Source organism: Pogonomyrmex barbatus, unplaced genomic scaffold, assembly GCF_055798465.1.
Source record: "Pogonomyrmex barbatus isolate J1 unplaced genomic scaffold, ASM5579846v1 scaffold5, whole genome shotgun sequence".
NCBI lineage: Eukaryota > Metazoa > Arthropoda > Insecta > Hymenoptera > Formicidae > Pogonomyrmex > Pogonomyrmex barbatus.
In genome coordinates this window covers 8,524,514-8,537,447 of record NW_028297149.1, presented here as the reverse complement: position 1 = coordinate 8,537,447, position 12,934 = coordinate 8,524,514, and the positions used below count along the sequence as shown (strand labels likewise).

The 12,934-nt window shown below is 37.8% G+C and overlaps 1 protein-coding gene across 1 annotated transcript; it reads right to left on the bottom strand.

Annotated features, from left to right (window-relative positions):
- Window positions 1-3,158: 3,158 nt before the first annotated feature.
- Window positions 3,159-11,216, bottom strand: LOC105427400 (tubulin beta-1 chain). Its single transcript, XM_011639104.2, has 2 exons — window positions 10,979-11,216; window positions 3,159-4,823 (listed from the first exon to the last, which is right to left on the bottom strand). Exons 1-2 carry the CDS (start codon window positions 11,033-11,035, stop codon window positions 3,537-3,539), a joined length of 1,344 nt encoding a protein of 447 aa, XP_011637406.1. The 5' UTR covers window positions 11,036-11,216; the 3' UTR covers window positions 3,159-3,536.
- Window positions 11,217-12,934: the final 1,718 nt, after the last annotated feature.

The following is a 12,934-nucleotide window of genomic DNA, read 5'->3' as shown; positions in this document are numbered from 1 at the left end:
GCAGCTTTTATCAAACGAAATTTGCGATCGATTCTTTTTTTTTTTTGCGCCGAACGTGCGCAAATGAATTACATGGAAATAAAATATGCAAACAATAGATTATGAATCAAGTTATTCAATGCTACAAAATTAAATTCACAATAATCTTGATTTGTCCATTGTTTGTTTATTTTGTGTTTAAATTTTAATCCCCGGTTTTTTTACCTTTCCATTTGTAACATTTTCTTTTTCTTAATATTAAAATTAAAGTCTGGGTGTTAACATTAAAACTATATTTTTTTGATTTTTGTCTCTAATTAGAACAATCTCTGTAAGAAGAAATCTTCAACGAAATTGAATTAACTTTTGAAAGAAAGCTACGCAAGAGTCAGTATTTGGCAGAGGAGAAGTGGCACAGGAAGTGATGCTTATCTTTTATTTCTTAATGAGCTAGGCACGTACGACGTGTACTTTGTCATTACGTGTGGCGCCTGACGATGGATCGAATTCGTAAGACGAGACGGTCGACATACAGCGAGACATGCGATGAGTCATGTCGTCTTTATTAAGGTCGATGTCTGCGTTTTTATCAAAGGCGAACGACCAGAATCGAATTCGACAATTTTTCGTGTTATATTATTATAAATTTTAAGCTCCGCTTCGAACGTTGCTGCGAGCGAAAAATCATGGAGTAATCAATAAAACGAGAACTGATCGTAAAATAACAGAATTAACGTAGGGAGAATTACCGAAGATCGTGGGAAGAATGGCGGACCACGAAGGCGGTGGGCAATTGCACGAAATTAGGGGAACGAGATAAGGCAATAATCTCGATAGGGACAAAGGAGACACTCGCTCTGCAACCGGAAACGCAGGGTCGCAACGCGGTCGCGGTTATTTCCACGCGCTGGCTCGAGTTTCTTCTGCAATCCGGCCGAACGAAAATGCAACAATGTGTTTTTGGTTCGTCGTACGTTTATCGTGTGAAGTACGTATATCGATCTCGCGAAGCCGAAACGCACTGATTCCGTCTGTTTAACTGTATCCATATTAATCCGTTAGTTCGCTAGCCAGAACGATGCGCTCGACATTCCTTCGCAAATGCGCCGCGTTACCACAGCATGGATGCAAAGCATGGTGAAACGTTCGTTCTCTTCTCTTGCGTTCTCCAAGGCAAGAGCTATTAGAATTCTTCGCGGTCGCTAAAGTGGCGCAATTACCTTACGCGAGAATTTACTGAACTCTGTGTCTACTGTAACACACACAATAAAGATTTAATAAGTAATTATCATTAACTATTATTAGCTATTTCCAGCTAATGGACAATGTGCACAAACATGAGACAGTAAATAAAATTATTGCTTCGTAAGATTAACGTATAGTGTAGATCTGAACAATTACTAAGCGTTTTTAAAGTTATTGGATTGGATTTTTATAAAATTGAAAATTTTTTTTACTTAATTAAAGTATGTATAAAAATGAAGAAAACAAGAGGGTATTAAGCTTCATATTAAAAACGAATAAAAATTGAAATATTACTTGTTGTTGTGACACGAAGAGTCGTTAGTTAATAATATTTATTTATTATGAAAATTCTACAATTTAGTCGACATAAATAAATCAAAGAAAGTTTTTATATTAACATATGTTCATTTATATGTTATAGTTCATATGAAGTTGATATTATATATTAATGTGAATTAAAGTGAAGATAATTGAAGTTGATATTTTATAGTAATGAGTTCATATAATTTTATATAAAGTTTTGAAATATAAAAAGATTTGATATTCATTTGCATAATTTAAATTAAATATTTTCAAATTATTTAACTAGTATTCGACACATAAAAAAAATCTTTTTTACAGAATATTAACTTTTTCACAGCTGAAGACAACAAATAAATATAAATTATGACTTTGAAATTATGGCCGTAAAAAAGATAATTTGTAAAAATTTTTTTAAGAAATTTTTAGACGTTTTTGATGGTTTATAGTTGTAACAAAAATAGTTAACTTGTAATTTTAAAACAATATTTTATATTCTCTTATATAAGAGACATCTTTAAGAAATCTTTTGAATACATGATTATCTGTCAATAAAATCGCAACCAATTTTTACTATTATCGATAATTATGCATGCAGTTATCAAAGTTTGATAAAATTATTAAAATTAAAAAGTACATTTGAAGCGTGTTAATGCTAAATCTACAGATGTAGCTAGCGTATAAATAAATTAAGTGAATTTTATAACTTTTATGACTAACCCGCAGTAATTTGGGTTTATCAAATCGAAGATGCAAGCTAAGAGATTACAACACATCACAGATTACAATATGTATATTTTTACAAGCAATAATTTGATGAATTTTTGAGAAAAAATGAAGACTGAATATAACTTAATCTAAAAATATAAATTAGAGGTTTACATTTGTTTGATATAGATTTATTTTTTATTTATATCTCGTAGAAAAAGTAATTTTCTAACTATTATTAACATTGGCAATTAAATTGATTTAATTGATTACTATGCAAAATTTTAAACTATACAAGTATATAAAAATTTAAAGTATATAAAAATAATTGCATAATTTTATCTCTATTCTTTCTATGTACTAATTAATAAAAAATTAGTGATATAATCTGCATTATGAAATAGTATTATTTGATGATTTACTTACCAAAAAATTGACCGAAATCTTAAAAAATATGATTATATATTTTTAACATTGCTAATTTAAATATTCATATTTTTTTCTGTAGAAAAAAATTTATGCTAGATTACATATACTTGTAGAAACATTTGAGAAAATAATTGTCAAGTATCAAGTTTATCTCATAATTATTAAATCTCACATTTGCCAATTTTACAATTTATTAATTGTAACTTAATTATAAACACTGTGTACTTTCATTCATAATTTCTTTTTGCTGTCACAAAATTATTTATCTTGTAAATAATTTCAAATCCTAGCTTTTATATATCAGATAAAGATCTAATCAATACTCTCATCATATATTTTATTGGATTTTTATTCACATCTATTTTATCATGGTATAAAACTGCGTATGACAACAGACAAATATAAATATACGAAGTCTCCGAAAATACAAAAAATCAATAGCACTATAGCCTAGAGGTCTGTGTAAATAATCAGGGAGTAGTGCGAGTGACGACAGATTCATATGATAATAATTTATTCAAATATGCTGGCGACCGCTCTCAGCGGTTGTACACTGGATGATGGTAAGGGCGCGCGTAAATTAGTAATCAAAAATAATAAATCTTGTAGACATTCAAAAATAAGAAAATATTCTTCAAATTATCGCACTAAGTGCGGTATTAACGGAGAGCAATGAAAAGTGCGCGCGCGCGCGCGCGCTCCGCGAAAGTTCGAACAGAAATCCGTAAAAAAGATACAAAAGAGAGATAACGAGTTAAGAAGCAAGGGTGAAGGGTATATTGCGTTATCGCTCGGTCGAGAGAAAGAGAGAGAAAGAGAGAGAGAATAGGGAAAGGATGGCGAGTGTCGTTTCCGCCGCGGAATTTTTTTTTCTCTTAGTTCTCGTCGACCTCGGCTTCTTGCTCCTCGTCGAATTCTGCATCCTCGTCTGCGGTAGCCTCCTGGTATTGTTGGTATTCGGAGACCAAGTCATTCATGTTCGATTCGGCTTCAGTGAACTCCATCTCGTCCATACCCTCGCCAGTATACCAGTGAAGGAAAGCCTTCCTCCTGAACATGGCAGTGAACTGCTCGGAGATGCGCTTGAACAGTTCCTGAATGGCGGTGGAGTTGCCAATGAACGTGGCAGACATCTTAAGACCACGTGGTGGAATATCGCATACGGCGGTCTTTACGTTGTTCGGTATCCATTCGACGAAGTATGAGCTGTTCTTGTTCTGAATGTTGAGCATCTGCTCGTCGACCTCTTTCATCGACATTCTACCGCGGAAGATGGCAGCAACTGTGAGATACCTGCCGTGCCTGGGATCACACGCTGCCATCATGTTCTTAGCATCGAACATCTGTTGGGTGAGTTCCGGTACGGACAGCGCTCTGTATTGCTGACTGCCGCGGGATGTGAGAGGAGCGAAACCGGGCATGAAGAAATGGAGACGAGGGAAGGGTACCATGTTGACGGCGAGTTTTCTGAGATCAGCGTTCAGTTGGCCAGGGAACCTCAAACAAGTCGTGACCCCGGACATCGTGAGGGAGACAAGATGATTTAGATCACCGTACGTCGGTGTCGATAGTTTCAGGGTGCGGAAGCAGATATCGTAAAGGGCCTCGTTGTCGATACAGTAGGTCTCATCCGTATTTTCGACGAGCTGGTGTACGGAGAGGGTGGCGTTATACGGCTCGACGACTGTGTCGGACACCTTGGGCGACGGTACGACGGAATACGTATTCATGATTCTATCGGGATATTCCTCACGAATCTTGGAGATGAGCAGGGTACCCATGCCGGAGCCAGTACCACCACCCAAGGAGTGCGTAAGTTGAAATCCTTGCAAGCAGTCACAGCTCTCAGCCTCCTTTCTCACAACATCGAGAACAGAATCTACCAGTTCGGCGCCCTCGGTGTAGTGGCCTTTCGCCCAGTTATTGCCAGCGCCGCTCTGACCAAACACAAAGTTGTCCGGTCTGAAAATCTGGCCGAACGGTCCCGAGCGCACGGAGTCCATGGTGCCGGGTTCCAGATCGACGAGGATGGCACGCGGCACGTATTTGCCGCCGGATGCCTCATTGTAGTAGACATTGATTCTCTCCAACTGGAGATCAGAGTCACCGTGGTAGGTGCCAGTCGGGTCAATGCCATGCTCGTCACTTATGATTTCCCAAAACTGTAATACAGAAAAAAATCGTCTCATAAGAATATCGCTATTAATACAAAAAACTTTATTTAAAATTGTCTCAATATATTGTTACAAACTAAGAGTGGTAAAAAGTAATTTATCGCGAGATATTCGACAAGGGAAATAAGAATACGACGCGTATTCCTCCGTTTAGCGAGTACTATCCGTGCCGGAACGAATCGGCGCTGCCACAAAAATTAGATACGCGTTCTGAATCATGCATCATTCGCGCGTATGCGCGCGTAGGAAGGAAGTTTCGCGCACCGGCTTTCTCCCCGCAATTATCCTCGCATCCGTTTTCCAGCCTTCCATCGTAGCGCAAACGGAGCTGCCGTTCAACGACCTCGCGCGCACGGCGAATAGCTCGCGTGTAATTAATCGTAATATCTCAAGGCCTGCGCATCGAATTACATTCCTTTTTTTCCCTTTCGCATTTTTCAAAGCAAGTCTGCTTTTCGATGGTACAACCGAATCGCTCGAGCGATAATCGAGATTAATTAGTCCCGTATTATCGTAAGCGCGGTTTCGCTCCTGTCTTGAAACGTCAATCGGTCCGTCGAAGCGCATCGTGATACAACAAATACAACGACGCTTCAGCAACGAGCCGTCGCCACGTAATCCCCCGGAAGTGCTTATTTCACCGTGTTAATCGTAATCGCCGTTTTAGACTGAAATGTCAACCGCTTGTCTTTAAATTTAACGGTAAAGCGTGATTTTCAATTAGATGTTTATGTATTTATGCAATGTAATAGACATCGTGCTTCTAAACTTCTTGTCGAATAATTCATGAACAATAGAGTGTAAAAACAGAAAAATAATTTGACGAAAACAAATGTAAATTAATAATAATAAGGCAAATTAATTTTTGATCGACCTAAATGCGAAGAAGATGGCTTGACGGATTTCCATTAGCAATTCAGAACAGGTCTGGGCGTGTCTGATGCAATTCCCAACGTATTTGCAAACAAAAGGGAACGTTAATTACGAAATCGCCGGCGCACCGCGTGCGGTCCACGGTGCATCTCTACTTCACCTCAAGAACGTTCAAAGGGTTCAAAGACCCCGCGGTATATTTCTGGAAATCGACGTGAGAGATACGCGTACATTCATGAGTACAAAAGCGCGTAAATAGAGAATGGCTATACTAATTATATCACATTAGTTTAACTGTTTTATAGAAAATTTGGAATATCGCAGAATTTTATGTCGTACTTTAGATATCAAGATATCAAATTGTAAAATACTTGTACAAATTACTCTTGATATTTCACAATCAAGACACTTTATTACGAAACTCAGTATGTCCAATTATAAATTCGTAAATACGATAAATCATAAAATGATTTCATTCACCATTTACAATTCTAATTAACCATGGACTTTGTAATTACTCATTTCATTAAAAAATACGAACTATATTAACTAAAAAAAATATTTAGCTAATCATTATTATATAAAAACAAAATATTTTAACTTAGCTTTTATTTTGATAAGTTGTTAATTAAAAATGTATTCGGTAGATAAGGTCAATCGTGTGAGTAAAAGCTATAAATGGCTTCATATATCGTTGCGTCGCAGTTTTCATTGAACCAAACTATTTTTCTGACAGCGAGAAGTTGTTATTAAATAATCTCGAGGTCCATGTACAACTCGCGTGAAAGTCACCGTAAAAGCGCCAGGTCCGCCTACCGTTCGGTACATACATCCCACATGGAGACGATGGGTGTATTAAGCGGTGACCATATATGATCATCGTTCGAAAGCCTAAGATCACCCAACCCTATCTGTCCCCACCCCGGTACTATCTTCTCCTCGTCCAGCCTACGGTCGCAATGTATATATTACATCCAGATATGAGTCACCAATGTCACCGCTATATATAGAGATGATTGTAAAACGACCGTGCAATTAGCATAAGCGACGATCATTCGGTTATGCACTCGGCGGCGATCTGTTTGTCCATTTGTCACTCTTTCCTTTTTTCTCGCGTCTAAGACCTCATGCATCTTTATGTCGCGATGGCGACAAACCGTCATTGTCAGACCGGAAGTCATGCGAAAGGTTAGTCTAAATGCATACACGCCACGCGCGTGTGATGCTGCACTACATGTTGCGTAACCACCAAGCGGATACGCGATGCAATTGGTCCACGAGTGGTCCCACTGATTTTAATGAACTGCCACTTATAGTTGATAAGCGAGACATAGAAGAGAACGATGAATTCGTTAAGGGCTATACAGGAATGCGATCACATATCAATAAAATGATTCAAACTTAAAAATGCTAAAGTACTCTTAAAAAAAAAAAAACTCTTCCAAAGATTTAATTATACTGCTTTAAATTATTCCATTATTTTTTACTCAAGAAGTTTAAATCAAAAGAAAAATGCTAAATATAAAGAGAGAAATTCTTTCGAGGATTAATATCGCTTTATAAGTGGTTCTACTCTTTCATCCCAGAAGCTTAGATCAGAAGAGTATTATATTTCTTCTTTGGTCATTAATGACTCCAAGCATCGTTTGAGTTCGTATATTATATACCGCAAGTTGCCGATAAGCGCTTTAAAATAATAAGATCATTTGAATAATAAATGGGAAACATTAGGACTACCATTTCCCGTTATGAAATGCATCATTCCATGAGAGCAGTTGGTTGTAACGGCACGATATTACAACTACACTGAATGATAAAAACTGAAGTAACTGGAAAAAACGAATCCGATCAACAAGATATTTCATTTAGTTATTTATGCGAACGCTTAGGCTCATAAATAGAAATAACAGCAGTAATTGTTAATTTAGTATCTTGCTTGAATGTAAATTTACAACATTCTCTTGTAATTAAAGTAATATAAAGAATATAAGAATATATAAAAGTAAATGAGGTCGTAAACTGACCGTATTGGCCGCTAGAATGAATCTTGGATAAATTCATTTCTTGATAACAAACCAGATCCCTCTCTCCCTCCCTCCCTCTCTCCCAATACTAATAATAAAATATTACTACATGTATATAAAGATATCAAGATTAAACTATATTTTACAGCTGCTAATCAATTTCTATTAATATAAAATGTTATTATGGGACATATTCTAAATACTGATAGTGCATTAATAGAACAGCTATCGTTCACAAATAAACTCAATTGCAGGGAGTAGGACATATTAATAGATTTAATTATATTTATCCCATTGCGTAAAATTGATTTCAAGATTGAAATATAGAAAAAAAAGAAAAAAAAACTGAAACCATAAAATAGTAATCGTCATCGAGTCACAGCAATAGGCGAAACTCAGTCTTGCAACCCGACACGATCGATACACCTGGCTATATCCAGAGGAAAGAGAGGGTCGCTCGTCGGCAACGAGCGAAACGGTTCGAAACGGGCCGAGGTGATGCGAAGGAAAATGGCGAGAGGATATCGCTGGCTTCCTTTATTTGGGAACGGGTTGCCGTGCTACGCGGGACTCGATGTCCTTGGACTCGAAGGAGGCATCGTTGAATGGGTGATTCGTACAATCGTTAAAGGAGTTTGCATGTAGTGGAAAGTAGCTCGCATCGCAAATTCTTTATCTTAATTTTCTAAAACCTTCGGAAAATACAAGCTTTTGAAAATATTTAGTACGTTTTAATAAAATTGTACTATCTTCTAGTTCATTTTGTATATTAAATGCTCCCACCGACAGATTTTGCCTTGAACTCTTAAAAAACTTTAAGAATTAAAATAGTATCTCGTTTTGAAAAAAAAAATATATATATATATTAAGAAAAGATGATTTATTTCTTATCAATGTTGAGTGATAACTCGTTTATCAATAAATTTTATCACGGACAGGTTTAAGATAAATTGAAAATTTAAAAGAGTGCATCAGGAGAGTTAATCGTTAATGATGGCACCTAATATTTTCTTGTTAGAAAATATTTTCTAATTGATACATTCTTATAATTACTAAGTCTATTATATTAAAAAAAAAACAAACAAAAAAAAAACAAAATAAAAAATAGTCTTTGTCGTGCTACCGTGACGTCGGATCGATTACGATAGATAGCTCAAGAAACGGACATTGACTTCGTGCAGCAGCCTTAAAAATTACGGAACCGTGACAACGAACGTTGATCAGCTTCTCCTCAATCTCTCAACTCTCACGCAATCCTTTATCGTCGATTATTCAGATAAGATTAATATTATTACAAAAAGAAAAATCGATTCTCATAATCGCGATTGTGTGATTTTACGTAATCAGTTTTTAAATCAATACATAATAATTATTCTTTAGAATAAAATCATCTTCTATTCTTGATTTCTATTCTTGTTTAAAGACAATTTTTCATTCGAGTAAAAAGAACAAAATTTCGCGCTAACAGCGATCGATAAATTTCGTATTCTTTTTGTAAACGCGACGTTTTCTTAGTGGCTAATGTACAAAAAAATAATATCGGAGCAATCGATAAATCGATGGGAGAAGCGCGATGGCAAAAAAGGAATGAAGCGTGAGCACGTAGAATAGAAAACGGAGACGCCGATTCGCACAATTAACGAGGAATCGAGCGTCCGAGCGTGTCGACTCACGATAACGCAATGCCACGCGTCCATCCGTCCGTCCGTCCGTTAACGGCGTCGCATAAAATTTTAAAATATACCCGCCTTACAACCGATGCTAGCGTGGTCGTTAAGCGCGATCGTGACGCCGCGCGGCTGACGGACGCAGCGCAGGAATTCCATCTGCCTTAAGGGGCATGCACACCGAACGAGTGCGAAAATACATTGAATGATACATTAAAAAAAAAAATCCATAAGCAACAAGATTTTAGTAGTAAACGAGTCAGGTTAGGTAATCAGGTTAAAAATTATCAGAAACAATTTAAAAATTATATTTTAAAATTTGGTTTTAATCAATTTGCTTATTGTTTAAATTTTTGTGGATTTTGATGTGAACTAGACGAAAAAAAATATCGAGAGTAAGTGAAATTTGGCCGTAATCACATTTACAATCCAAATTGTGCGAGATGAAGACGCTGACGCATCTCGTTGCAAATGGCATCCATTAATTCATTCGTTCTGTGTGTATTCACCTTTAGCGCACGCTAGAGTGAACGGAATGGAGATGGGAGAGGGGAAACGCTAATGATGAAGAAAGATATGCAAAAAAAAAAGAGAATCGACTAGTTTGGTCACGGTAAGATCGAGCCTATGTTAAATGATGTAGATTAGAATTATATTTTTCTATAGTCTAAAATATTTTTATTTCCTGCTGGAAACAAATTTTGTGTGTTTTATGCAAGTAAAGCATCAGTAAGTCGCGGAAGGATGAAGCAACATTTGCAGATCGTCGCAATTATTACAATGAGTCGAAAAAGCGGGGAGAATGTCAGAATGAAAAAGTACGAGGAAAGAGACATGCGCGCGCAGCCGGTCGATGTCGCCGCGTAAACTGAAGATATCTCCCTCTCCGCCTCCCCCTCTCTCTTTCTCTCATCGCCACACCCAGCCTTGATCACAGCTAAGTGACGGATAAATTCGGTGACTTTCGCGAATTTATAATTCCTTACTCCCCTCTCCTTCGATTTGTCAATTTTCTGCGTTTTCTCATCAATCAGCAACGTATACAAAGTACACGGGATTGAGACGTCGGAGAAGATGGCCGACGCGTTCACCATTCGAGAACGTGACGATACGATGCGGGAGCAAGAACGATCGAGAGGGGAAAAAAAACCCGTTAGGCTGTGCCAGCCGGCCGGCGAGTTCCTGTCGCCATGACAGGTCTTCGACCGCGGGCGAGGCTGCCGTTTCCTCGCATACCAACGACAGGCGAGCCGTGAGGAAATCTAGGCGCATTCTCGTTCCTATCAGCGATTTTCCTCTCAGGCGTGATATCGAGCAGCGAGGAAAAATGGCGCGGTGACGACCGTAGACCCCGACGAGCTAGACCGCCTTCGCGACCATCGCGTCCCTCACCGTCGACACGTCGAACGATCCGCGATATCCCGAGCATGCCCATGAAAAGAAAAAAAAACTGTCAAGTCGTAAAAAATGGAATTCTCAGAATTAGTTCGGATCGTGAATCGCGAACAAAGGATACGCGCGCGCAAAAGCGTCAAGTTGGTTCGATTCTCGGATATTCGGGTTCTCTCAAGTAGCCTACCTTCGCTCCAATTTGGTTACCGCACTGTCCGGCTTGGATGTGGACGATTTCCCTCATGATTGCTCGTACGGAGTTTTCTCTTCTCGACTGGACCTCTCAAAAGAGACTACTTTTGCTTCTTAGTATCTTAATAGTCGGCGGCGACTAGCGGCGATTACTATCGAACTGACTCGAGTTTAGACCAACGCGTCGTGCGAGAGCCCAGAGACGAGTATGCGACGGTTGCGGTGTCCGTTACAGATTTTCAAGCGCATACGGGGGCAACAGAGGTAGGATGCGGAGAAAGGGGGGCGCGCAAAAAGGAAAGACCTGATTGGCGGAGCCGCCTCGGCCTCGCCGACACGATACGCCGGGCAGCGTCGCGACGCAGCGTTGCCAACCGCGCGGCGCTGCCGCATCGATTCTTCCGCGGACGCAGCATGCTGTCGAGAGATGCGAATTTTAAGGAAGGACCGACTCGTATCCCTGTTATGCCGAACTCCATTTCTAATGCCGTTTGAACTCTTAAATCAGAAGCCTAATATGATTTTTCGATCAATGGTTAGTTGCAATAAATATTCTAATTCGATTTATTGGCGAGCATGTCACTTCCGTTGAAACAATACCTGAAGCCGCACTTTCATTTTAATTTTTTGGTATTGTTCCATAGTAATAGAAATGTCTTTTTATTAATGTAATCGTATAAGTCGTTCATGGTAATTGATAGAAAATTTTATTATGTTCTTTAACAGTTAATATTTCTTTAATTAGTAAATAATTGATCGAAATTACATTTTCTGAAATTACAATAGAGCTCTTTGTTTATCTCATTCACTTTTTAAACTTTCTATATACAGCAAATTTGTAAATGTTCAATCACTCAAAAATCTCAGATTACTTGTATAGCATATAGTGTAGTATATAGTTCTCATACCATAGTTCTCACAGTACTATTCAATTGAATGTTCATATAATACGACATTTAAATGATTATTTTATTTTATTACGTAAAAAAATACAATGTAGATTAAAAATTATAATTTTGGTAGAAGAAAACAATTTAACGACATCAAAGAGATAGAGGAATAATAATATTATACAAATTAAAAGAGGAATAATAATATTATACAAATTACATGAAAGTACAACTTAAAAAATTTATAATTTTAGAATTTATCATTTTATACTTGCAAAATTTACAACGGGTTAATTTATCATCAAATATCATGATTACGTAATCTGCGATATGCCGGCTTACGAAATTCCTAAAATTGCAATAATGTGATTCGCGTACAGTCTCGCAACATCGAATTAATAATCCATTTCGATCGTTAATTTGAAAATCCCGGAGCCTCAAATAATCGCCCTAAATATGCGAAAGGGCATCGGTCCTGACGAAGATCAGTGCGGGTGAACATGGGCGTATTCAGGCCGGGGGGATTTAGGGGATTTCAAATTAAAAAAGAAAAATTAAAGTTAAAATTATGACTTATAAAACCTAATATTTTGTCATTCAAAATCAGGAACGAGAAGATATTCTATATTGTAAAATATTCAAATTCATTGAAAAAATTGCTGTTTATGTGAATTGATAAAAACCCTTCCCGAAAAATAATTCAGGATACACCTATGGGCAAACCCAGGTTTGCAAGAATATTCTTTTGATATGCAGAATGTAGATTCGATCGGCTGCAACGCAAGAATCATTGATACGAAAGATACGTCGATACGAGAGATAATTTCGTCTCGGTGCGAAAGACGAGAGAGAAATGCCTGCTCGATACACGTATATTTTCGTTACTCCGTTACACGATTTCCGGGCGTGCATCTGGCACGAGATACGGGCGTTTGCTGCAGCTTATCGATTCGCAGGCGTGGCTGCTGGTGGCGGCGAGCTGCACGATTGCAGATGCGAATTGATGCGAGCGCACTCCGCGCAGACGGACGTCTAATTGCCGGTAATGTCAGTCTTCTTCG

What these genes read in the sequence shown, in the direction of transcription:
- LOC105427400 (XM_011639104.2), bottom strand. Translation starts at nt 11,035, where the DNA reads ATGAGGGAAATCGTCCACATCCAAGCCGGACAGTGCGGTAACCAAATT. An exon ending in GTAACCAAATTGGAGCGAAG is followed by an intron (nt 4,824 to 10,978) that starts GTAGGCTACTTG and finishes TCTGTATTACAG; the next exon opens with TTTTGGGAAATCATAAGTGA.